At 41.9% G+C, this 26,572-nt stretch overlaps 2 protein-coding genes across 12 annotated transcripts in view; one reads left to right on the top strand and one right to left on the bottom strand.

The window, feature by feature from the left end:
* Positions 1-1,457: 1,457 nt before the first annotated feature.
* Positions 1,458-10,268, top strand: zgc:101540 (hsFATP2a_ACSVL_like domain-containing protein). The gene is made up of 10 exons (XM_005929166.3): positions 1,458-2,085; positions 3,693-3,902; positions 5,619-5,777; positions 5,893-6,017; positions 6,107-6,301; positions 7,077-7,167; positions 7,275-7,473; positions 7,735-7,832; positions 7,918-8,048; positions 9,444-10,268. The coding sequence occupies exons 1-10, from the start codon at positions 1,473-1,475 to the stop codon at positions 9,618-9,620; spliced, it is 1,998 nt and encodes a 665-aa protein (XP_005929228.2). The 5' UTR covers positions 1,458-1,472; the 3' UTR covers positions 9,621-10,268.
* Positions 10,269-12,027: 1,759 nt separating this feature from the next.
* Positions 12,028-26,572, bottom strand: part of tjp1b (tight junction protein 1b) — a 69,910-nt gene continuing 55,365 nt past the window's right edge. For 8 of the 11 annotated variants that reach the window (XM_005929168.3, XM_005929169.3, XM_005929172.2 and 5 more), the window contains 15 exons: positions 26,292-26,476; positions 26,115-26,210; positions 25,951-26,033; positions 25,642-25,852; positions 25,430-25,530; positions 25,000-25,350; positions 24,435-24,665; positions 22,533-23,399; positions 21,995-22,086; positions 21,482-21,697; positions 21,237-21,373; positions 19,384-19,855; positions 18,983-19,200; positions 17,560-17,703; positions 12,028-13,867 (listed from right to left, as the gene is read on the bottom strand). In XM_005929168.3, coding sequence (XP_005929230.1) covers positions 13,773-13,867; positions 17,560-17,703; positions 18,983-19,200; positions 19,384-19,855; positions 21,237-21,373; positions 21,482-21,697; positions 21,995-22,086; positions 22,533-23,399; positions 24,435-24,665; positions 25,000-25,350; positions 25,430-25,530; positions 25,642-25,852; positions 25,951-26,033; positions 26,115-26,210; positions 26,292-26,476 — 3,499 coding nt within the window. In that variant the 3' untranslated portion in view covers positions 12,028-13,772. The remainder of the gene's footprint in view (positions 13,868-17,559; positions 17,704-18,982; positions 19,201-19,383; positions 19,856-21,236; positions 21,374-21,481; positions 21,698-21,994; positions 22,087-22,532; positions 23,400-24,434; positions 24,666-24,999; positions 25,351-25,429; positions 25,531-25,641; positions 25,853-25,950; positions 26,034-26,114; positions 26,211-26,291; positions 26,477-26,572) is intronic. The other 3 variants (XM_014335787.2, XM_005929170.3, XM_005929171.3) reach the window with 3 other exon arrangements.

Here is a 26,572-nt window from a genome sequence, read left to right as displayed (position 1 = left end):
TTTTTCGGAATAGTGATCTTGGAAAATATACACAAATTGTGAAATTGCACCTCTATAAAATGCAGCTCAATTACACTTGGCTCCAAGAATAATTTTCACCGACAGTTCTGAGATAAGCTGCATGTTATTCTTGGATGCGCTTGTAGGACCGGCTTTAAAATAGCATGACAAAAATATCATACACATTCAAACCAAACAGTATCATCAACGTAGCTTCAACTGTCGGACGAAGTTGGAAGTTGTTCCATCTCTGTCTGTGATTACATGTTTTGCATATTGCATTTCATTTTTTGTTGACTATTTCATAGTTTATGTACTTGAAAAAAATAACTCCTTGCAGCATTTTTGAGCGTTTTTTTTTCTTAAAAAAAATCTGGTTAATTTGATTGGCTTGCTACAGCTCCCGCACATATACGTACGGAGTGTGGTTTGAATAAATGAATGAATGAATTGAATTAATGGTGCACACTTTCTATATAATATGCGTGTTAAATTTTAGATTTGGGGAGAAATATCAAGTCTTTTCAAACCGGTTCAAGTCCAATTCAAGTCCCAGGTCATTGGTGTAAAAGTCCAAGTCAAGTCACAAGTCTTAGAACATTTTTTCAAGTCAAATCTAAAGTCATAAAATTAATGACTCGAGTCCAAGTCATGTGACTCGAGTCCACACCTCTGATTTCTGGTGTCGGTCTCTAGTTTCAAACACTATAAAGACATAAAGTGAAGTTATATTTTGTTCCCTTTAAGCCTGACCTATTTTCACTGAGTGAGTTGCTGCTTTTCTCTATTTTTTTAAATACAGATTACAGATTATAGAGATTTACTGGGAAAAACAAGCTTGTTACTGGAAACAAGCATTGTTTACTACCCTGTTTCACACTTTGAAACAGCCTTAGCAATTTCACACACCGCTCAAATCTGCAGGACAGCGGTAATATCTGACACTAAAATCACAAATCTTTCCCGAAAGCGCAGACTTGGTAGCAGGGTGCGGCGAGATGTTTGTGTTATTTCTCCCCCAGAGAGTAAAAAGCGAGCGTTTGTGCAACTCGCAGAGGAGCTCCTCCCCGTAAATCAGCAGACGAATACTGAAGGCACACTGGCGCACGCCCACCACCGCTCAGATTGCGGATTTATGATAAAGGTTGCCATTTACGGACTCGCTGTCCGTCGTTTATGACTGTTTTTGTTAATATGCGTGGGTGGATTTCAGTATTCTCCAACTTGTTTGTGTTTAGAAATAATTACGAGGAAATTATTCGCATAAATCATTCTGATGTACTGAAACACAATCCATTCAGTCTCCCTTCAAAATAAAGTGCCAAACTGATTTGTTTGCTCGCTTTTCCCACTATTTACCACGCTAGAAGGCGTTTTCATGACATCGGGGGAAAATGCAACATAACATCAACAGTTAGGTTGTAAGTGGAAGTGGAAATTCTCGATTTAGCAACTGAAAAATATTCCCCGAAATGAAGGAGGGGTCAGCGGGGCAGATCCGAGCACCGCCCCGGGTCGAGACGGTGAACTTTGTCACAAATTTGACTGAGCAGCACATTGTGCGCCTCCTCTGCCTCTCCCCACTTATTCTTTCAGCGCTCTGCAAAATGTACATCTGCTTCAGCGTCTTGGCCGGACTGGCACTTCTCTGTTTCTTTTACATCAGCGCGTTTTGTCCCTACTTTGGCGAAGATTTCGCGTACATCCTAAAGAGCATTAAATGTGGCATCAGACTAACCAAATACAAGAAAATCAAGCCCTTTTACAGCATATTGGACTGCTTCTTGGATGCAGCGAAGAGGCACCCCAAAAGGATCTTTGTACACTTCGAAGGTCGCTCGTACACTTATGGCGAAGTGGACAAACAGAGCAACAAGGTGGCCCGAGCCCTGCAGGCTGAAGCCCGGCTGAAGGAGGGGGACACGGTGGCCCTGTTCCTTGCGAACGAGCCCAGCTTCATTTGGACTTGGCTCGGTTTGGCGAAGCTGGGCTGCCCGGCTGCCCTGCTCAACTTCAACATCAGATCCAAGTCCCTGTTGCACTGCTTCTCCTGCTGCGGGGCCAAAGTGATCATCGCCTCCTCAGGTGAGATACAGCGAGAAATAAATTATTGCGTCGGACCAGAGGAGGCTCTCGTTATTTGACGCGTCTCCCACAGGACTGCGAAGTTCAAAGTTCGACAGCAAGTGAGAGATAACTCTTCATGCTCGACTTTTGTGCAAGTACGGAAAGTATCCTCAGATATTATATTATTAATTCTTCTTGTAAAATGATTTTGACCACGCAATTAATTGCAGAAGAGAAACGTGGGTCTCCAGCGTTTTACCCAACAGCGAATATAAATCCTAAATTAAACCCTTTTACGCATCAAAGATGTTAAAATAAAGAGTTTATAAACAACAGTTTATATTAATTCTATAAATGAATGCAAACAGATACTGCTCAGTGCAGATTTTGCAGGCTACTTGACAATATAATTCACCCCGTCACATCTGTCCTGCCACTTTCCTCGTGTCTTATATTTATAGTAAGCTTTATTCCGCACTGCATCGCAGATGGATAAATGCACTGATTGTTCTGACAGCTGTATTTAGTTTGCAGGTAATGATTGTTGAATAATGCAATAATGAGATCAGATCATAACGTGGTCTATAAATGCTGGAAGGACTAGACTGACTAGATTCTGACTCACACTCTTAAGATTAGATACAGTGCAGTGTTGGCCCTTTTCCATCATCTGTTAGTGATGAACGATAATGCAAAACAAAAGTGCACTTATTCAGATGATCGCAGTTTTATTGGCACGGTGAACCTGCGTCAGGGACTCTCTCCCTGTTTTTTTTTTGTTTTTGTTTTTTTGTTTTTTTTGTCTGTAAATTAAACTAGAAGGCATGGATGATAATAATAAAAATAAATTGCTTTGCACCACCTGCCACATGAATGCTGTACTTCCAGCTTAATTATAGAAAACCTCCAGCTAGAAACTCAGTGCTTCCACAAAGGAAAAACTGAGCTAGCCGGTCTTTGAGTAAATTGCGACATAAAGCTAAACGTTTGTTTGAGATCAGTCCCAATCAATAACCTCTGCTTAAAGGTTATTATTGATCAGCTTTAGTCGCGGCCAAAAGTTAGACGTTAGGATAAACTTAAATTGATTTTAAAAAAAAAGTGCAGGAAGTGCATTTTTGCTGGATCGATTAATTGCTATTCTATATCTGCATATATGGAGGGGATACGATCTTGATTAGCACGTTTCATACAAATTACATGAACGCCAGTGTTTGGTTAGACATAGAAGAGAAGCAGTGTTTAAGCTATTTTGGTGGTTCCAACTGTGGCAGTGCAGTTTTGAACGGATGAACATTTGCAAAAAGGAAAAAGAATACTTCACATATGAGCAGAAATGATTAAAGAACAAGGGAGCTCTTTATGCTCCACACTGAAGAGCAACTTCATCGGAAGAACAATCTCAGCTTGCAAACGTGTTTCTTTGCGTTCTCATTATAGAACTTAAAAGGCCTTTACTAAGAAATGCATGCATGAGAGCTGAACTTCCCACCCCATGTGCTTGTATCTCAGTGGGATCAGGGATACATGATACAGGCCCACATGTGTAGGTGCACATGTGCCACATTTGGCAACACAGCGCTATGACGGGCTGTGTTGAGCTGAAAGCTACTGTCTAATTGTAGAGCTGCAGGATGCTGTGGAGGAGGTCCTGCCGACTCTGAGGGAGCGGGGTATCAGCGTGTACCTCATGTCAGACAGCTGCAGTGTGCAGGGCATCACCGCTTTGTCTGACAAGATCTCCAAGGCCTCAGATCAGCCACTGTCCCGGGACCTCAGGGCCAACATCCATATCAGGAGCACCGCTCTCTACATCTACACATCTGGGACCACAGGTAACAACAGCAAACTGCTCTGAAACAAACGCTGGCACGAAAAATAAGATTGCAATGATAACAGTCAAGCTAATGAGGTGCATCAAGCTTCAAACACTAGATCTGTGCTCAGCCACACCTTCTGTTCTTGGAGAGGGGTGTTAATTGAACGTGGTCATCTGTGGGCAATAACATTTGCTGAAAGGCAAAAAGCAAACACACTCACAGCTTCCTAACTGATAAAAAGTGAACCCTGGAGTTTTCTTGTTACAGGATTTTTTTTTCCCTCACTCTGCATTGTTTTCACAGTTTACTAGCCAGTAGTTTTATTCTTTCCTGCCTTTATTGGCACACTGCAGAATGTCTTGGCACAGTACCAGTGTTAGTGACAGAGTGTGTGTCTAAGTGAAAACATAAACACTGAACCTTTAAGTCCTGGTTGTGTGAAGCCTGCACACATGTTTAATTGTGGTAATTAAATTTGATCAGACTAATGGGTGAGGGGGAAAAATCTGCACAATTGTTCTTTCTGATGCAGACTTGCTGATCTTCGCTCCATCAAGGCGCATTACAGGGATGTGCCTAAATTAAATGCTGTATGTCCCACAGAGCTTTTTCAGATAAGAGTAGCACATGATGCAAGCTGGAACATCTGTTATTCACCGTCATTTTAAATGGTATACTAGTTTTAGCTGGTGGAAAATAGGCTTAAATCAAAATTTAGTCCCAGTTGAGTCCTTAAGACGGTCTTTTACAACGATGTGCTGAACAAGCTTGGATCTGCAGAAAACCTGATGGATGTATAAGTCCACTCTTTAGCAACTTCTGTCACCTTTATTGCCTTATATTCATTCTTTTAAAAGATACAATTATCGTAAAGGTGAACACCACTCTATAGACTCTATAAACCTGCTGTGCCTCAGGTAGTAGAGTGGGTCATCTACCAACCAGGAGCTGGTGGTCTGAACCAGAGTTTCTCCTGATGCATTCAGTGGAGTATGCATGTTAGAAAAAAGCACTGTATTAATGTGTGTGTGATTGGGTGAATGAGATCTGTGGCAGGAAGCACTCTGAGTGCTAAACTTGAGTTAAAAGGCGTGGTCTCAGGAGTTTGAAAAAAAGAAGGCAACTGGACGTCTTTAAGTTTTTTGTATGTTTTTTGTTGTTGTTGTTTTTGAAGCTGAATTGTAAGCTGCTAATAGTTGGCTTCACAAGCCAAACCTGCTGTTCCGTGATGGTCATTCACAGTGGACATAGATGTCCTCCTTCACTCCTCGCTCGCGCTGTTTTCTCAGTCCAGAGTGACCTTTATCCTTTACGTGTAGCTCCTTAGACTGATAACCTATGCAGATATGCCGAAAGGCGTGGTACAAGTCCATTTACCATAACTTTAAGAAGAAGTAGAGTCATTTTCTCCTCGACTTCAATACACCTTTTTTTCAGTGTTTCCATTTAAACAAAATGTGGCTTCGGCACAGCATGGATAAAAACAGAAGAGTTTTCACCATTTAGAGTTATCTGCACCAGTTCATTATGAAAAATTCAGCATCTATAGCTGCTGAGAGTCCATTATATTCACCATCTACTTGGGACTGTTTGTTGCTGAGAAGATTAAATGTTACTTTGTGCAGTCATTAGAAGATTCAGGATCAATGAATGAACCACAGTGAAGTGCATCATACTACTTTGTTCCTCTTTAATTCAAAAGCACAATCTGTTATTCTTTTCCCTGGGAAGGTTTGCCTAAAGCAGCCATTGTCACACATGAGAGGGTGTGGGCCGCCTCCTTCCTCCAGTCGATATGTGGAGTCACAGCAGAGGACATCTTCTACATCAATCTGCCTCTCTATCACAGCGCCGGCTTCTTGATCGGAATGACTGGAGCCATCGAGAGAGGTAATGATCCTCTTAATCCTCTCAAGAGTACAAGAGCAAAAGCATCTGCACGCCTGGGTCAGGAGCTTAAGCGGTTAAGGAAGATAAAGGTTGTGTAATATGATTTGACTTGCAGGTATTACCATAGTCCTGAAGAGAAAGTTTTCTGCCTCTCAGTTCTGGGATGATTGCAAGAAGTATGACATCACAGTGATGCAGCACATCGGCGAAACATTGCGCTATCTCTGCAACACGCCCAAGGTAAGAGGAAACCTAATCAGTCTGCAGCTACGTCAGTCAGCCGCCGTCCTAATGGTGGAATATCTCCGTGTCCATCCCGCTCTTGGCAGAAAGACGATGAGAAGAACCACAAAGTGAGAATTGCAATCGGCAACGGTGTCCGAACGGACGTTTGGTCCGAGTTTCTTCATCGCTTTGGAGACATTAAAGTTAGAGAGCTGTACGCTGCCACAGAGGGAAACATCGGCTTCATCAACTACACGTCCAAGATCGGCGCAGTCGGACGAGTCAACTTTGTGCACCGGGTAGGAAAAGGAAGCAAGTCGCATGTTTTCACAGTGTGGTGCAATGTCTGTGTTAATATCTGGAGCTTACATTGGTTGATCACATTTAAATTAAATTGGAGCAAAATGTCATCAACAGCTACAGGAGTGAGTTGAATTTGAAAATAAACACCCACACATGCATTCTTGGATACAAAATGATAAACGGGCAAAGGGCGACTACATTTAAAGTTGTGGTGGCCGTTTGATTGGACAAACAGTGCATACAGATATTTTAAGCAAAACTTGACTGTGTTTGTCCCCCATGAAGAAGAGTCTCAGACTCTCTGTACACACAAATGATGAAGACCATTATGTGTACAGTGTTTTTAAATGATCAGATCATTCAAATCACTTCTCTTGGCTAAGCACTTTACATTCTAAAACTTTATCTGTTAAAAATCACCCTCATTTCTTGCCGCAATCACTTACCTGGACCTCAGATAGAGATAGGCCTTGTACTATGAAGCAAGATCAGCATACACAGGACATATCTGACTTTATCTCATAACCTGTTCCAGAGCAGATTAGGTTTATAGTGTAAGTCAGAGTGGTGATGTAACCCTGTAAGAAGTGAACCAACTTTGCAATACTTAGAAAAGTTACATGGATAAGCCTAAATCCTATTTTTTTTATCAAATCCTGAAACAAGCATGTTGATGTTTGTGCGTCCTCACAGAGTTGCTGCCATGCTGGCTGTTCCACTACTTTTAAAACATTTTAACTGGTGGGTTTTCTTTCCTTCTTCCTTTTCCAGTTTTTCTTCCCCTACACTTTGATCAAGTTTGACATTGAGAAGGAGGAACCTGTCAGGGACTCGCAGGGTCTGTGCATCCAAGCAGCCGTAGGTGAGTCTGTAAAGAGAAATCGGGTTCAATTTAAAGGAGTTTTAGTTTGATAGAAGTGAAATTAAAAAGGAGTTTTGATTTATTTTGTTTCCCGATGTCTCTACCAGGTGAAACGGGACTTTTAGTGGGAAGGGTAACAAAGAGGTCCCCCTTTGTTGGCTACGCTGGTAACAAGGAGCAGACGGAGAAGAAGCGGCTTCGAGACGTCCTGAAAAAGGGCGACCTGTACTTCAACACCGGCGATTTGCTTCGGTTCGACAAAGAGAACTTTGTGTACTTTCAAGATCGAGTCGGCGACACTTTCAGGCAAGTTGTGACTCATTTTTGTGTTGACCTGTCGCTTTGTTTTTGTGGTTCTGCCCAGACGATCGAGTCTAGACTGAGTCACCGTTTGGTCTGGTTTAGTTCTCAGCTATTAAAAGTATAAAAATATGCAATTAACAGCTGGTTAGAATAGTGTGTGTGAAAATGGCTTTTTTTCTTTTGTGCAGATGTTTACTTGCAGATCAGGTTCAAACTGTGCTGCAGAAATTGTTCATTGGAGTCTTTTCGTGTTTTTTGTTTCAGGTGGAAAGGAGAGAACGTCGCCACATCGGAGGTTGCAGACATTCTCACAATGGTCTACTGCATATTAGAGGCGAATGTTTACGGTGTGAAAGTTGAAGGTAAACGCACTCGGGTCATACATATTAAAACCTTACAGAGCTGTCTGCACTTTGCATTTCATATTTCTCTCATTTTTCAATCAAGGTCATGAAGGGCGAGTCGGCATGGCAGCTCTCACTTTGGAAGAAGGACAAAAGTTCGACTGCTCGGCCACGTACACGCAGGTCGTCAACTACCTCCCAGCTTACGCGAGACCCAGATTCATCAGGATTCAGGTAATAAATATCAATAAATAATACATGCACATCCAGACCAGACGGGCTGCTATGGCTTAAAGATATTGTTTTAATTTGTGGTCTGATTCTGCTGTACTCACGGAGTTCATCCTTTCCACCTTTAATTAGTGCATGCTCAAAGGCTAAACGTGCTAAACGCTTGGTGTCTAAAATCCAGATGGCTGAAGCGGTGCGTGGATCCGAGTCTGAGCCCGAGTTTTTACTGTGTAAGATTACTAATAATGCAGATCAGAAATCAGATGTGTCATTGGGTCCCAATGTTGTTTTTTCTAGACAAATATCAAGGATTTCAGATTTTTCCTTTGAACCAAACAGGAAGGCAGTGCAGTGATGTAACCCTAACACTTCCTTCAGGGTTAGGGACAGCTGCAAGAAATGCTGACTCTGGCAACATATTTTCATGACTTAGCAAAACCGTAGAGGATGTGCCCTCCAGATAAAATTATTGGAGAGGATTAAAAAGAAAGTTCCCAAGAAAGTGCAGTACAGGACCGTTCTACAGCTACTTTAACATGAAATATTTGGATTTATGTACCAAGGAAATTACTCTAATATACCTTTTACCCCCAAAACTGCCTTAATTTATTGTGGCATAGATTCAACAAGGTGAAACATTTGTCAGGAACTTTGCTCCATGTTGACCTGACAGCATCACACAGCTGCTGCTCCCGTTCCACCACATCTCAAACACACTACTCAATTGAGATCTGGTGACTGTGGAGGCCATCTGAGTACAGTGAACTCACTGTCACGTTCAGGAAACCGATTGAGATCATATGAGCTTCATGGCATGGTGCGTTATCCTGCTGGAAGAAGCCATCAGAAGATGCATACACTGCGGTCATACAGGGATGGACATTAGAAACAATGCTCACATAGGCTGTGGTGTTTAAACGATGCTCAGTTGATACTAAGGGTCCCAAAGTGAGCCAAGAAAATATCCCCCACTCTATTACACCGAAACTATCCTTAACTGTTGAGCCAAAGCATGAAGGAGCAATGATTACATGCTCTTTCCACCAAATTGTGACCCTACCATCTGACTGTTGCAGCAGAATAAGACGCTCGTTAGACCAGAAGATGTTTTTCCAATCTTCTAAGTGAACTTTGATCTGTCAGTGTGAATTATAGCTTCAGTTTCCCGTTTTTGACTGATAGAAGCACCGGCATGTTCTTATCTCTTATCTCTTTTGAGTTAATGTTGCCGTCCTCTAATAATAACTGTGTAATATTGCTTTGCAGTTTGTAGCTGATATCTGATCTGATTGACAGCATTGTTATTGGCGGTTTATCTTAATTATGTTTTGGTTTTCTTTGCTTTTTGTTCTACACTAAAGCTTGACACAAAAACATCTTTCAAACTGTGTTTTGCAGCCCTGCCTGGAGATGACGGGAACCTTCAAGATGAAGAAAGTGAAGTTGGTGGAGGAAGGATTCAACCCAGCTCACATCAAAGATCCTCTATACTTCCTGGATCCTGAAAAAAAGACTTATGTGCCCTTGACCGAAGAAATCTACAGAGCAGTCGTCTCGAAGGAAGTCAAACTCTAACACAGAAGCTAAAGTAGTCACTGCTGAGCCACTTTGTTTGCAAAGAAATAACAATAATGGATCTTAACAGACACTAATCTCAGGGACGGACTCGGAAACGTCAAGTCACGTTTGGAGAGATGGTTTTCATCTTTAGCACAGCTACCTTCACCTCTTACAGTGACACTATGTGATACAGAGAGTATGTGCTACTCACTGTGTTCTTAATTCGTTAATTCTTTGGACAGTTAACCATAACATGCACATTTTACTGTAATCGCCTTTGTTTTTACATTGGACTGAAGCTCTTTTAATCCATTCCGGTCCGATATCAGAGTCTGGATATTGACTTTTCAACATCTACTGTATCTCTTATGTAGGGATTTGTTGTTACCTAACTGAACTTTTGTACAGAGGTAAAAGCAGACACTGCGTTATCCGTTTGTGTACTGATGACACACACTGTAAATTGACAGTTTTATTGCATAACACTGCCCTGAAGTGCTGAAGTGTTAATGTAGCAGCTGCCGTTGTGCCCTTATAACCACATATGTGCACAATAAGAGGAACCTCCAGGCAGGCTTGCGGGGTGACTAACCTGCGCAACCTTTGACATAAATCAGACGAACTCTGTCACACCCTGTTGTTTAAAAAAAAAAAAATAAAACATAAAAAGAAACTTGACAAACAGGCAGAGATCAGTGAACTCTGATAAGATATTTCTAAATGTTGTCTGACACTGAACTTTGTCTTAAATGACTCCCTTGAGCTACTGCAGAATAAAGGTTAAACCAATCGAATTTATATAGGAAAAAATCAAGTTTGGTTATTCCATCCTATTGAGCTTTATTTTGTACAAATCACAGGGCCTACAGCAATATGACAAAAACATTTTATGTGGAATAGTTACACTTGTATAGTACGGATTTTTAAATGATGCAATTCTAAGAAGGTCAATGAACTTTTCCACCCAGATACTCTGATCAGAAAATATTTAAAACAGAGCACCACAGACTGGAACTGGTTTTTGGTAGAGCCCTAACAGGAATTTCAGTGGGGGGGGAGACGATGTGAAAGCACCACATTTGCTGTTTATGATGGATCCAGAAAGCTGACTGAATGAGGAGACCAAACGTTCACTCCATCCTGACTGCAGCTAAACTGCTGCAGGAAAAAAACCTGCCATCTCCACAGCTCCATCACTCAGGCCTTCAGAGTAATATTCAGTTCAATTTGAATTTATATAGAGCCAAATCACAACAGTTGAGTCGAAGCGCTCCATTTTTGTAAGGTAAAGACACGCTGTGGAAGAGATTATTAACAACTAATGATTAAATGCAGAGAGGTGTATAAAACACAGTGAGGGGAAAAGAAGGTGAATGAACACTCATTGCATCATGGATAGCCTCGAGCAGCCTGGGCCTATTGCAGTGTAGACAGGATTCTGGGTCACCTGATCCAGCGCCAACTATCTACATTATCACAAAGTAAAGTTTAATCAAATGTTAAAAGGAGAGATTGTGTCTGTCTGATGAATCCAAACTTGGAGCTGGTTCCACAGAAGAGGAGCCTGGAAGCTGAAGGGGCTGCTTTTCTACTTTTAAATATGATAAGAACAACAACTGAGGCCGCAGTCTGAGTGAACTGCTGTAGAGTGGTGGGTATGGTATTATGGGGTCTTTAAGATAAAATGGTGCCTGATTATTCAAGACCTTGTATGTGAAGGGAATGGATTATGAATTCAGTTTGACAACCTACTTTGAGTTTACTAAACAGCATTCAAATTCACAGCACACAGATTCTCGATCTTATGAGTCGAATTCCAAAAATACTCTGATCAACAGCACTTGTCACTGGATTCCTGATAAAACCCTCGTAATGCAATAAGGCGGTGGCGGGATGGTGCTATGAGTGTACATAATCTAGAAAAGGATAAATATAGCCAAAGTGTCCTTGAAGAAAACCTAGGCTGGGGAAGATGGTAAACAGATGCTTCCTGTCAAATAGGAGACGAGAAGTTCCTCAAATCCAGCAGTCCAAAGGCTGCAGATGTGCTCAGTGTTAAATGCTGCTTAAAGGGTTTCTACAAATCATTTAGTAAACATGCAAACATTTCTAGAAACACGTTTTAACTTGCCTTCTTATTGATTTTTTTCCTGATATGCAAAAATCCAGAAAATCCAGTACAGGGAGTTAAGCTCGCTGTGTGAACAGTAACCCACCCCAACGTCTCACTACATTTACAGATGGAACATTTTAGCAGGCAGGCGCAGAAAACTCAAAACTGAGCAATAAATTATTTCAAAAACAGCCGCCAACTCCTGAACCCTCGCGGGAATCATCTCGGATCCATTTGGCAGAAAATAAACTGGTGTTGCTGTGTCGCTATCTAAAAAGACGTGGGAAACAACAACAGTGGAATCTGGGCAGCGTTTACTTTATAAATGAATTTATTTAGTAATACAGTGGTATACTTAGAAATGTGTTGCAAAGGAAAACAAATGAAAGTAAAATCAAAATAAATAAAAAGAATGTCAGCCACACGGGGAAAAAAACCAAAAAACTAGTGTCGGGTTGAAGCAGTGTTGTCATATCAAAAGAAAAATAGTACTGATGTGCCATAATAAATTGTCTTAGTACAAAAATACATTTCAGGGCACACAATACAGCATCCAGTATCACAAAGAAAGGAAGGGACCACTCTTCACAGCAGCCCCCCTCAAATACGTCTTTTAAAATCATTTAAACCGAGCACTTCTCTATTTTGTAAATAAGAATAAAAAGTTTTCTGACAGTTAAAAATGCCTTAAGTAGTGTGTATGTTTGTAATGTGTGTACGTGTTTGTATACGTTGGTAGAAAAGTCGGACTTATTACTGCTTATGTCAGTTCCAAGGCTCAGGGGTATAACCAGAATACAAACATAACCAATGTAACCGCTTTCTCTTTTTTAAACAAACGTTTTCTCTTTTATACAAAATAACAAAGATGTACAAAAGTTCATTTACAGAGAACCAAGGCCATATGCTAGCATTATGTACAGCCACAACTTAAACATCTTCTAGCTTGTTGTTTTGTTTTTTTGTATTTCCTCAGACTTCATATGCATAGCAGTAAAAGAAAGCATACCTTTTTCATCAGTCTCAATTATTCTCGTGTGCTAAATCCGAGTTCACCGTTTTTAGGAGAAAATGCAGAGACAACGACGACAACTTCTTTTTCTTCTTCTTCTGCTTCTTCCGTAGTGATCGCTACAACTGAAGGAACCGATGTTTTAAAGTTTCACTGAAAAGTTAATATGCAGATAAGGCATCACTGCTTGCAGTGTACGATGGGATTTCTCATGTGTTGAACTTAGTAGTAGCAGGCTTCTGAACCTGAGTCATAGCACATGCATAGATCTCTAGACAGCAGGAGTTTGTAAAATCAAGTCAGTATATTTATCTACGGTAAAACATTTCTACAAAAAACACGTTTGAAACAGAGAGAACCCCGCTGGACGAGCGGGTGTCTGATACTAATACTTAACCTTCATTCTTCATTAGTTTTTTTTTTGTTTAAATCTCGATGATGCCTACGTCTTCATGAGTCACGCTGAGCAATTTCTCAAGTCCTCAGAGATCCATCATGAGTGAAACGCATGACCACAGAACTCACAAACAAAAGTTTTGCATATACAAACTTTGCTGTTTGTGAGTTGTTTTATTTTTGTTTTTATTTTTACAGTATGCAAAAATCAAACTGCAATATTAAACAAGTTTTCAAAATTATCCTCTTTTGTTTTGTTTTTACCTCCTCCACCGCTCTGAACTTTTACAAAATTAGCTAAAAATGTCAAAATGTGATTATTCAGTCTGTGGCACTGGTCATGCATTCCAACTCCAGTTCCTTTTGTTTAAATAACGTTTTCATCTTTATTTTTTGCAAGCCTTGTAAGCACCAAACCAAAAAAAAAGAAAGAAAGAAAAGAAAGGAGGAGTACAGCCTTGGGGATGCTGGACTCTGACTCTCCTTGTGTGTGTTTTTTTAAGTTTTTTTAAATTTTGGGCACAGTAAACAACGTGAGTTTGAGTTCATACTTCATCAAGCATTTTGCACCGCGGAGTGGGCACGGCAGGGGAGACTCGGGTCCCCTGCTTTATCACATTCAGTAACAGGCCAGCTGTTGCCCTCTTCAGAAGTGGTCAATGAGCACAGACACACAGTTTGCACCCACCAGGTAGTTTGGGTCTCCAGGGAGAGATTTGTTCTGCCAAGTTTTGGGATCACCTGCGGGGAACAAGAGACGTGACGTCAGCTGATGGAGAGCAGCTTTAAAATACAGAAAACTGAAACTGAAGGTACTCGAAACACGCGATTTAATAAAAATGCAAAGGCTGGTGATTTCAAATGATAGTGCACAAATTAATGAAGGGTGTTTCATGAATTTATGTTCCTCAGATGAGTGCATGTAATTAAGTAGTACTTAATTTAATGAATTTCAACATACTTATTCCACACATGAATTTAGAAGCAACCAAACTAGCAGGACTTCAGCTGAAAGGTCATGTACACCTGGCTGGCCTTTGTAAAAGCATTCAGCGCCAAGTTAGTGTCTACGTGCTGCCTCGTGATCTGAAGTCCTTACTGTCATTTTTAAATCAAAAACTAATTACTTTAGTAATAAGAAAAGTTTACTAAAAGCAAGAACCCTGAGTGTGTGTCTAAATATACACCGACTGGCCACTTCATTAGGTGCACCTGTTCAACTGCTCAGTGAGGGGCTGGTCTGGGCATTTTGCAAAATCGCTGACCAAAATCTCATATCCCGATATAAGACTTCTATCGTCCCAATAACGATATAAATCACTAAAATGTAACATTTTCTGTAAATTCTGTGAATCTCGGGCAGCTCGACTTGCATGAAGTGTTTCCAGCTGCGCGTCATGGAGTCGAGTGTTTTAACAGATGCATGAAACGTACATTTTTAGACATAAGTTGTAACAGCCGCCGTTTTCTTTGTGAGTATTTATTACACGGCGTGCTGCGGGGAAAAGCCTGTTCTAACGTTTGAGTCTAAGGTTTATTTTTTAGCACCTGGCGGCTCTTTTTTACTTCTCATTCGTAAATAATCTGCTCTTTCACGTGATTCAGTTTATTTTGAAAAGTCTCAACAGGATCTTGAGCTTTATTGTGAAAGGTTTATGTGGAACATAAACAAGCGGACACGCGAAGGTGTTACCGTCGCTGTTGCTAACGACAACGCATAAAAACAGGCGCTTGTCCATCATTAGTGTGGTTATATTAAATATAAGAGAAAGAGAGAACTTTAAGAAATTAATATAACCACTACAGTGACCATCAAAATAATGAAAAAATATTGCCGTAGAGTTTATTTTGCGACACCACGAAACAAACGATAGCGTAAAATGAAACGATAGATGTTTTTATATCGTCATCCGATATATATCAATATATCGAACAGCCCTACTTCTCAATAGATTATATTTAAACACAAGATCTCCCAAGCACTTAACTTATACCTTGATTATAAAACATTACCCCATTTCCTACATCTTGACTTACATCTGAATTTAAGTACGGTCACAGTATAGATGATAGGATACTCATGTAAAGGTTTCTGAAACTAGATCAGTTAACATGCTATAAATTTCTTTCATTTCATAAAACATCTTTTTACTGGTCACAACACTTATCTGGCATGTAAAACATCACAAACTGTGACATTAAACATAAAAATTCAGCAAATGAAGACCAAGAATCAAACAAGTGGGCATTTGTTCTGTAACTGTAAAATTTCAACATTTCTGAGAAATCCTGTTTAATATTCCATAGGAAAAGCAGCAAATCCATCCAAAATAAGCAGCTGGAATGAGGTCCTGTTTGAAATTTTCCTCAAAGAAAAGTTCAATGTGTGGTCGTGAGCTCATATTTGGTATGTATCTGATTGATATGGTTGGACACGTGCTCATTATACTTTCGAGAAAAGCATCAGGAGAAAAGCACTCGTTTTCTATAGTACACAACTCTCAGTTTTCACAATTATGGAGACATCCAAACATAATGATGCCAGCTCCTTTAATAATTCCTTTTAATTAATGTATATTGGGTGTTGGCTCCAAACGAATAGAAATCCAGTATCACTGGTATCACTTCTTATCTAACAGTTTAGACCAGGGGCCTCAAACATAAGGGTTCGAATCAAAGACTCCAATGAGGTGCACTGGATGGCTTTGGAAAATGTGAAAGACGGCATGAATTTTTTACTTTTAACTTTTCACACATTTCACAGCTCTTCCTACTGATAAAGACCTCTCCAATCGACATTTATGCTACTGTTATTTTACATATTTATTATTTGCAAAAGTTGTGCTAACAGATTACTTTCATTTATTGCAGCAGCTTTTTATGATGTTGTAGAAAAACTGAGAAATACTGCTGAAATTACCATTTTTTAAAATTATAATAGGACCTCACAGACATTAAATGTGTAGTTAAACAGAGGTAAGTTTTATTGGTATGGCCCACTTAAGATCAAAGTGAATTGTTTGTGGCCAGCGATGTTAACGTTTGGTCTAATGTAGGGCTGCCACAAACGATTATTTTTGCGATTAGTCGACTAATCAGATCATGCATCCATTGGACGTAAAACGTACAGCTTATTGCACCAGCATGCATCTACTCTTATATAACTATCATTAGCCTACAGCTTGAAGTGTTTAAGGTGCTAACTAAAAATAAAGACAAGATGATAGTTTATTAAATTGTAATGACATTTGCAGATTGTTTCAGTGAAGTTTAATAAACTCAGCCGTCTGCTCCTTGCTATCTAAAATATAAAGGGACACCGGAGTAAATCCTCGAGCATCTCACACTTCTGATAATCAGCTGTCTGCTTGACATTTATTCAGCTGTGTAAAAACTATAACTTTAATCTCAGCCAAACCGATTTACTCAGGAACAAATAAAATACTTTAAAAAAAAAAATTCAAACAATAACATTTTTAAGTTATCTAAGTGAATTATATATCACGTTTAACCTGAGTAGTGAAAGACGGCGGTGGGTTTGAAAATGATTTGCCGGGAGTCCGGTGTTCTCACCGGCTCTAGTGAGCCTTGAACCCCGGCTCGCTATCGAGCTGGTGGGTAACAGACGTCTCCGAAAACGTCGGAGCGCTTTTGAGAATATGTGGTGTCTTGATAAACTGAGCAGATATTTGAGGTTTACACAGCTACATTCTCGCCTGAAAACATGTTAAATGTTTATTTTGTGACCCAGAAAGAATAATAAGAGTAATATTAAAACTAACTAGCTGCCGCCATTGTTGGAAACTGAGCAGGGCTGCGCTATGAATTCTGGGACGCAGCTTCTTCTTCTTCGGGGTTTAACGGCAGCTGGCATCCTTGTACATGCAGTGCTGCCATCTCCTGTTTCAGTCCGTTATTACACTCTTAAACCCTACTACTTATTCCTGCGTCTTTTGTGATCTTACAAAGCTTCAAACAACGCGTCGGCTATTAAATTGGTCATCGAAGATTTTGATAGTCGACGTAATCGTGACTAGTCGACTAATCGTGGCAGCCCTAGTCTAATGATAGTTTTATAATGTCATCCAACCCACAGACTTGGTGTTTGTCTACAGCAGCACCTTCATCCACACTAAACTGGATGTGGAACCGCTTCTGTCGGAAAACTGATTCAGAGTCAGCTGGTAAGATTTTCAAGATTAAAAATACTAGCTCTTTATGTCTGTTTATAGTTCATATAACTAATTGGAACTAACAGAGAGCCCAAAATAAATAACACCACCAACAAACAGCACATGCATGATAAAAAGGTGAGGGGGGGGAAACAGAAAACAGATGTGAGTGTTAAACTGATTCAGAAAGCAATGAACTCGCTTTGCTGAACACCAAAGTCTGCACACAGACCCCAAAAGGACAGAGAGAGGACAGCATACCCGACGAGGAGTCGGAGGATTTTAGAGCAAAAGACCAACCATCAGGGGTCATTGACGCACAGTGAGGTAAGCGCAGCTCCACCGGCTTCAGGAACTTGAGTCCATGTGGGCCACACATCACCAGCGGACTAAGCAGCGTTTCTCCTGCACAGATATACAACCAGAGTTAAACTTCACAAACCAAACACCCGATTTAATAGTCTGTTATTAGGCCATCGTAGTAAATAAGAAATATATGCTTGTTTAAAAGTGTGTAACCACCAGTATAACCACTGTTTATTTCCCTATCTAGTTCAGGGTCTTTTTTCTGTAGTAGTTTCTATATTGGTTTTGAAACTCAAAGAGAATTTCTACAACTATCCAAGAAAAGCAAAACTTAAACTTTGTTTTTTAAGCTTTTCATGTCTGACAGCTCACATAAATACAAAAAAACATATAAAATACAAACGGGTACTCAAAGCAAGCAGAAGCACCCACTGTTTGCACCTCACAGAAGTCTCAGTCACCCACTCAGTCTGCCTGAGTCCCAGACAAGCAATTCCCAATCCAGACAACAGCCAAGTGACAAGTGTTCTCTCAACTGAACAACCTTCAAACTGTCTGCAGGTACCCCAGAAATCACAAAGCACAGGCAGGACATCCCCATGTGGGGCAACCCTGGGCACCAGGGCCCTAGATCTCATACCAGGACCCCCCCCCAAAAAAAGGCCAGCCATCCGGGCCAGGCCCCACACCACAAGGCAGGCCCCACCACCACCAGGGCACCAGAACAAACAAATACATACCCCAAAACAGCTCTCCACACAAACCCACTAAGTAATGTAATTGATCACTGGGGACCAGAGAGAGTTCTTCAGAGGTGGCAGGCATTCTCTCCAGACTAATGTGATCTAGAGCAAGGGTAGGCAACTCCAGGCCTCGAGTGCCGGTGTCCTGGAGGTTTTAAATGTGTCCATGATCCAACACAGCTGATTTAAAGGGCTAAATGACTCCTCAGCATTTCTTGAAGTTCTCCAGAGGTCTGGTAATTTGATTCAGGTGTGTTAACCCAGGGTGGGATCTAAAACCTGCAGGACACCGGCACTCGAGGCCTGGAGTTGCCTACCGTGATCTAGAGGAAAACATCTATATTCAGTAATACAGAAATCATTTTTCAATTTTCAATTCATGAGACTAGTTTTCTTAGTGATGCATAAGGTGGTAAGAAGTGTGTGTTTGCTTCCATGGGCAAACACATCACCAAGCCTTACATCACTTAAAATGCATAGCTTGAAAAACTTTATTCTCATCTAGGAAGACAAAGCCCCTGCACTACTACAGTCAACATTTCACAACCTTCACCAGTTTCCTCAGATTCTGTACCATCTCACAAGTTGATAAATCTAGGTTAGGGAGGATCTCTATCCAGCACTGAGGAACTGACCTTTCTCCTTGTCGAGGGGGGGCAGGATACTGTTGTCCCGGCACACCTTGAAGTAAATCTCCTGCTCGACACTCTCCGGGATCGCACCCTGGGGGATGATGATGCTGACGCCCGTCTCAATAGAACTCAGGACCCCTCCGTTACAGTTGAATATTCCACGGGCAGTGGCCACCACTGTGTGCCCTTCATCTTCATCGTCATCATCCAGTGCACTGGGGCTGAGGGACAGAAGCAGAGAGGAGAACATCATCAGTCAAATCAGTGTAGGCAGAGAATAATGTACAGCAGAGGGCATGAGAGCAAACCCCCTGTGCACAAACAAGTTTCTCTCCCTTTCTCAGCAGCTCAGTAATTACTTTCTCTGAGAATTCGATGCTACTAGGGGTGAGAACATGTCTTACCTTACAGGGATGGCCTTGGGAATGGCGTTGATGTTATTGTGCTGGTATTTGGGCCTGTTGTCTATAGTGCGTGTGAAAGTGTCTAGGCCACTGTCGTGATCAAGGGGCTGCGGTGACAACTGAGGTTTCCCACTACTGTTGCTCACCACACTGGGCTTGCTGAGGAGGTCCGTCTTCACCTGTGTGTCATTGGGCAGCAGATTGTGGTTGAACTTGGGACTCTCAAACTTGCGCTCAAAGGGTCGGGCTGCACTGGTGTAAGGCTTCGGGACGTAGCGGTTATAGCTAGTTGGTGCAGGAGTGCTCAGGGTTTTTGGGGGTGCTGCATCAGTGCCATTGACCGGGGATTTGTCGGGAAGGCCCCTCGGGGGCAGGTAACTGCCCGGTGTGGGTTCATCCCTACTGGTCGGCCTAAGAGTTGTCAGCTCAGGTTTAGGATTGGGTGAGGTCAATGGTTCAGGTACGGAGTTAGCTGAAAGAGGATATAATAAATCAAGTAATTTAAATACAGTCTTGATTAAACATACACAAGAGATTATATATACAGTTATGTACTTTCTATATGTACTGAAGAGTTTAGCTACTACCAACAAATGAGCAAAATCAAGATTTTTTTGCTAGATTTACAGAACTGTGCCGAGCTTTGACACTCAGTAGAGATCTTTCATCAGCAACAAGCAAAAAAAAGGTCCTGCCACAGATAGTTTTGCTTACAGTTCTGGTCTGACTACCATGCAGCCAGTCTGATCTCACAGGGAGAGAGAGAAAAGTCTTTTTTTTTTTAAAGCCATTATCACTTCACACTTAAACCCCCACGCAACATTATTTTGCGTTTCTACCTATAAAACCCAGAGAGCAGTCAAATGGTGGAAGTGGAAGCTAAACTGGCTAGTCATTCATATGTATATTAGGCTGTTAAGTAGGAATTCTGGAGGGAGGGGTGGGGGAGTGGAGTGTTCAGTTTGCCATCTTAGGGAGAAATCAACACACATGGGTGTAGGTCCTTTGTTGCTGACGATTTATTGATAAACAGACAGTACAAAAAACCAACCATTTGTACACATATTACAAATAATAATAAAAAGTAGTAGTGAGTACATTTCAACATTTTCAGCAATCACTCACAGTCCTGGCACTGCCATGGTATCTGTCGTCTGCATTTACCACATGTATATCTGTAGCAGTGAACACATTGCAAAGTGGCCTGATTTCTCTTGCATTTGTGTTTGACCTGACACGTGGCTCGTTGTTTTGTTGTAAAGGGTGGCAGGGCTTGGCTTCCTTTTGGTAGTGGAGCATTGATCAGTCGTCCTACTTAACAGCCTAATATACATATGAATGACTAGCCAGTTTAGCTTCCACTTCCACCATTTGACGCAAAATAATGTTGCGTGGGGGTTTAGGTAGGTAGGTAGAAGCCTGGGGATGCCAGTGTTTGAAGTCCTACAAAATTACATTAACATGAAGGTAAGTAAAGTTCTCATGTTCTTCCATGTTTACTTTATAATGATGTGTGCACAAAAAAAAAAAAAAAAAAAGCAAAAAAAAAAAAACAACCCCAAAACATTCTAGACAACCAATGCTAGTTTGGAAACCACGGTCTTGTTTAAGAAATCAATTTAAGAACAAACAAAAAGATGTGAGAGGAAGCAACTGGAAACAGTAGGAAAAGAAATATGAAGATATGTATATGACTGTATATGAGAACAGAAGAAAAAACGTGGCCGAAAAAGGCAAAGCTTATTGGAGAAAGCATGTCATGGCACAGATATAATTCATGTCATGTGTATGTTATTCATGCAATAACGTACAGACGAAGGTTTGAAGGCCAGCAGAAAGTTTAGGAAGCTTACCATCGCCAGGACTGAGTTTGGGGAGTGTGGCGGGTGGAATGGCAGAGGCCGGGGGCCCATACTGTGAAGAGGGACTGATTTGTGGCAGAGGATCATATCTTTTTTCCACTGGACTCACTTTCTCCACAGACTCAACTCTGCAGTTAGATGGCACAAACAATTATTATTCAACAGCTGTGATGACTTAAAACCTGAGAAATGTTGTACAACAGGCAGCACTTTTGGCACAGGCTGAGCTGTTATACCTGTTGTATGGGTAGGATAGCTGAGGTGGTTTGGGCAGATCATGGAAGCGGTTAATGCCAGGAGCGGGCTGGCCCATGGCCTTGCTGTCAAAGCTGCGACGATCAAAGTAGGACAATTGCTTTCTGTAGTATTCCTCATCCTCATCTGGGTCATAGTGGTTGGAACGGACTACATCATCCAGGGGCTTGGTGTGGGGCTTCTGTGGTTCAGGAGCCCTGCAGAAAAAGACAAACAGCAGAATGATTGAGGCAAATCAGAAACTGTACACTAACTTAAAGTAGAGTCTATGAGATTAATTTATCAGATATCTTTGAAATCAATATGAATCTTTACAGCTGGGCAGCTCAGGCAGCCAATGACACTGAGGCTAACCTACAGGGCTTGCGGCATCCACCAGATGGAGCTCAAACGACAACAAATGAATTCTAAGACTCCTTTTCAAGGATCTTATGAGCGACTGTCCTTCACTCACCTACCCTGTAGTCTGGGGTTTTGCAGCGAGGGTTACATACCTATAGGAGGACTTCTCCTGCTCTAGGTTGCTGAGGGAATTGGCTTTAAGGACTGGTCCAGGTGCTATCACAGGCTTAGGAATATCTGCAGGCTGAAAAAACAAACATGGGCCTCTGCTTTAGTGATTCTTGCATTAGATTTAGATTTTGCACACATATCTATTATTGTGCCTGAAAGATGTAAAATTGTTCAGACAAAAAAAAAAAAAAAAGGAAGAAAAATCTCATATAAACAAGCTTGCGTTTTCAAGATAACTACATATCAATGAAACATAACATACCATATCCTGTTGGACTCCATTTACACCCTACCTTGTATATTTTATTATCATACATAAATGTTTTTTTAAATAGGATTTTTATTCAAGATTATAGCTATCTGTATTTAAACTAGCACTCTAACCAGTTTGCTGTTAGCAATACAAGTGCAAATATTTGAAATGTGATGAAGTTAATACAGAGTTCTAACATCAAGTTTTTAACGTTGTTGCGTTACTGAGCCAGAATCCTTATTGTAACTAAGGTGAGATAAACATACCCGGAGTACTGATGAATCACCTCCCTCTTTAGCCCTGTCCATAGAAACCGACCGTTTATTCTCAAACATCTTGACCCTGTTGAGCACTGACTGTGGTTTCATGGCTGGGTCCTCATCCAGGTCTTCCTGGGGTGGAGGTGGAGGAGGTTTGGACCCTGGGGTGATTGCTGGATCGCCTGGGGAGGGCAGGGCCTCTGGTTTAGGTGGAGGAATGGTGGGTTCAGAGTTTCTCATAGCATCATGCATCCCTGGCTTAAAACCCCGGTTTGGAGGCCCAGGCATGTAGGTCGACCTCAGACCAGAGTCACCATAATACTGCTTCGAAGGCTCTGGTGATCGAGGGGAGTTAATGGGGAAGCTGTGGGTCTCTGCTTCATATGGGGAACGTGCATCGTAGCCTGCCGGAGGGAGAGGTGGTGGAGGGGGCTCATCGTAACGAAGCGGTCCAGGTTTACTGTGGCGAGGTCTGCCATCATAGCCCACTGGTGGGGCCTCATCATAGCGTGGCTGAGGGGGGCTGTAGTCCCTTCCCGGTCCATCCTCATAGGGGGACCGGGGATTGTAGCCCATGGGTTGCTGGTGGCCCGGCTGGTACCCTGCGGGCTGGGAGGACGAGGTCTGCTGGTCATAGGGGGGCCACTGTTCGTTGTAATGAGGCACACGGTTGTCGTAGTGCAGGTGAGAATCAGTGTTGTGAGGCTTTGGTTCCGTGTAGCCGCCTCCATCATATCCGTAAGGCGGGTGGTCGTATTCGCGGTATGGCTGTTTGTCCTGGTACGGCGGCTGGTGACTATAGCTCATAGACTGCTTTAGGCTATGGTTGATTCGCACAGGGTCCTCCATATTGTAAAGATCTTTCTTGTACATCTGTGAAGAAAAAGAATTAAATGAATGGATCCATCCCATTGCAAACTTTTAACAAACCAGTGCTGCAGGACAGAAGGCAGCCAGTATTCTCCCAACACCAGATTAAGATTAAATTAATTAACAGGAAATAAACTAAAACCTTGAAAAGTTTAACAATAACATTAACCAAAGAAAATCTCTCAACTGATGAATTAAACCAAGATTAAGTCAAAGTGCATTTACTCAGGCAAACCTTTTCCCATTATTAAAAACAGTTCTGAATGCCTGTTTGACAAGATGCCTTTCAAGAATGGTGGTTATCCATATAAACACAAGTGAATTTTACATCTTTAAAGTTTGATAAATGGCACACTAGCAAGTAATTTGTACATTTCTGAAAGGCCTCGTTTCAAACAAATGATGTGTAGCCTGTAGACAGCAAATCTAGTTACAGTACTTCCTATGGAAGGTTGATCTGTTGGCATATACAGAGGGCGTAACTACACAAGAGAGACATAATGCAGTGTGCAGATGCAAGTTTGTTTTTCCATAGGGAGAATTGCTCATTGAAAGGAATTTATTACCAAGAGTACTGTCTGCAGGTTAGCTTTCATCATGCAAAAAACATTCAGTTTGCATATAATGCAATGTCAAACTACTGGCACTACGACAGACGACACATCTACCCACTACGATGCTACTGTGACACTATTTTTCATCTACAGAAGAAAAGTTGAAGCTGAAAGGAACCCAAAAAACATTAGGAGCCATGCAAAGGAAGTAAGGCAACAGTTAGGGCTGGTTGTGGATGTCTTCACCCTGGTCAAAGACTCAGATGTACCAGTCCTTCTGGTCTCCCAGCCCACTGTGGTGCATGTGGACTAGTCTGTCACACATTTTCTCTGGAAGCCAGAGGCACACAGTGGGCTCAGTGAGTCACACAGTGTGGGCGTGTCATGCAGAGAGCAAGTGGAAAGCATGTGTGAGAAGACAGGCAGTTAAAACAGCAGGCTGGGGCCCAGGCCCGGTCCGAGTGGCTGGTGAAACAGCGGGTACCTTTGGTTCTGGACCAGGCAGTCCAGACGGGTGGGGTTCATGTGGTGGTGGTGGGGGCTGAATAAGCTCAGGGGCAGGGCTGGGGCTGCTAAGTGAGTCAGCCTGAGGAGCTGCGGCTGCAGCAGGCGGCTCCTCTAGGTGCACACCCTCTAGCTGTACAGACTGCTCAGCAGCAGGGGTTGCTACCGACGTCGGAGGCAACGAGGGCATGGGCACAGCAGCCTCACCTTGCTGTGAAGTATTGTTAAGAGACATTTATAATACAGCCTGCCAAGGGCACAGAAAGTACAGCTTACCCCAACACCGTGATCTTCTTCCTTACACTGAATCAGTTTTACACCAGCCAGAGAAATCGCTTGCAGAAATGTGATTAGAATCGATAGCATACCAGTAGCTTCTAAAAATATTCATTACTTAGTCAAGAAACTTTTAATCTTAACAAAAAGGTCAGGACACATCACTAAATACAAAGGAGTAATTCCTCTGCTCTTCAGTCATATAATTTCACCCATGCATCCATCTTTGAAAGGCAAAGCCTGTCTGCAATGCCAGATATGAACTTTACCTGCTGCGGAGCAGCCATCTTGAACCCAGCAGGGTCTATGCGATTGGCTGGGTCAGGCTGCACGGGGTGCTGGTATCCAGGGTAACCAGGGGTGTCCTGAATTACAGGAGGATCTTCTCGCACAGGCTCTGAGGAGCGGGTGATGGCAGGCTCCGTGGGCAGACCCACCTCATCATTCAAAGTCTCATCTAATTCCTGGTCTGTGTATGCTCCACCTTCTGTGTCTGTGTCCTCATAGTCAGAAGTGTGGCGGCTGTCTGTGCTATACATTGAGTATTCACTACCTGGTGCTGAAAGGTAGGACAAGCGGTCATCATGGATATCCAAGTCATCCTCTGTAGTACCATCCGCCTGAATAGAGCAGAGAAACCGTCACCTGATGGCTCATTTATTCACAGTAATGGTGTTCAGCGCAGCAGAATAGACTCACCTTGCCCTCTGACACCCACACCAGCTGGTTCTGCTGTTGCTGGATGGTTTCCTTTAGCGCTCCATACCAACCATCGTTCATATTGTTCAAGTTGATGGTTGCTAAGAGAATAGTTTACATTACAGGCAGCTCATTAAGAACAAAGCATGTTAAAAAAAAGACAATTTACATTTTTTCATTTACTGGTATTTTTATAACTCTCTCCCACTTACTGGTGAACAGGTGGTGATTATTCTTCCTCAGTTTAATGGCTCGCTCATAGAGCTTCCTGGCACTCTTCCTGGACTCTGGACACAACCTGGTCCTCATGTTCTTCACACCCTGTTTGTTATCGGGATTTAGGAAGACTACAATCGGGTACCACTGAGCATAGTTCAGCCTGTCCACAGCATTTGGAGTGATGTCCAGTACAGCATGTTTGTCCTTCATTAAGAAAAGAAAGAGTTATTTTTAACAAATGCACGCACACAAACAATGATATATTATTTTTAAAATCTATGCATGTATCATAAAGAGCTCACTCTGTCGATGATCTGCTTGATAGTGTGAAGACGAATTATTCCTGAACTACGCTGGTCTGTTCCTGCATCTCTCGGTTCACTCTCTAGGAAATGAGGTGAGACAATTTTAAGACAAATACATTTTCTTGAGTACTAAATGTGTTTTATGCAGTTTACTGACATACTTGCAAGCTCAAAAAGATCTGGCTCTTCTCTGGAAAGCTTTTCACGAGCAACATCAGCAATAGGTCCAAATATTACAACCGGTCTTAGGAAGCCAGCTGCACAAGGAGAAAAGAAACCATTAACAGACTTAAAAAAAACTGTGCTGTTACTCTTAAACGGGCTAACAGACACCTCACCCTCTCTCAGCACAACTCTTTCATAAGCTGGGAACTTTGTTTGGACTGGCTGTGAAGAAAGATCCTCTCGGCTCTTCCTCAGGTTCCTCTTTGAACTGCGAAGACCACGGAACCTCCAGAAGTCAGCCCTATCTCCACCTGCTGTTTTGGGGAGAGTGTATTGCACACTGGAGAGCTGCTCTGCTCTGTAGACAAAAGCAGAGATACTGTCATTAGGACTAATATCAACACTGCCAGTACACACACACACACACACACACACACACACACACACACACACA

The sequence above is a fragment of the Haplochromis burtoni genome, unplaced genomic scaffold (genome assembly GCF_018398535.1).
Source record: "Haplochromis burtoni strain Fernald_Lab_line unplaced genomic scaffold, NCSU_Asbu1 Contig_77, whole genome shotgun sequence".
NCBI lineage: Eukaryota > Metazoa > Chordata > Actinopteri > Cichliformes > Cichlidae > Haplochromis > Haplochromis burtoni.
Note: the sequence above shows the minus strand (reverse complement) of the source record. Positions and strands in the feature narration are given on the sequence as shown.

What these genes read in the sequence shown, in the direction of transcription:
- zgc:101540 (XM_005929166.3), top strand. Translation starts at nt 1,473, where the DNA reads ATGAAGGAGGGGTCAGCGGGGCAGATCCGAGCACCGCCCCGGGTCGAG. An exon ending in AGTGATCATCGCCTCCTCAG is followed by an intron (nt 2,086 to 3,692) that starts GTGAGATACAGC and finishes GTCTAATTGTAG; the next exon opens with AGCTGCAGGATGCTGTGGAG. An exon ending in ATCTCTGCAACACGCCCAAG is followed by an intron (nt 6,018 to 6,106) that starts GTAAGAGGAAAC and finishes CGCTCTTGGCAG; the next exon opens with AAAGACGATGAGAAGAACCA.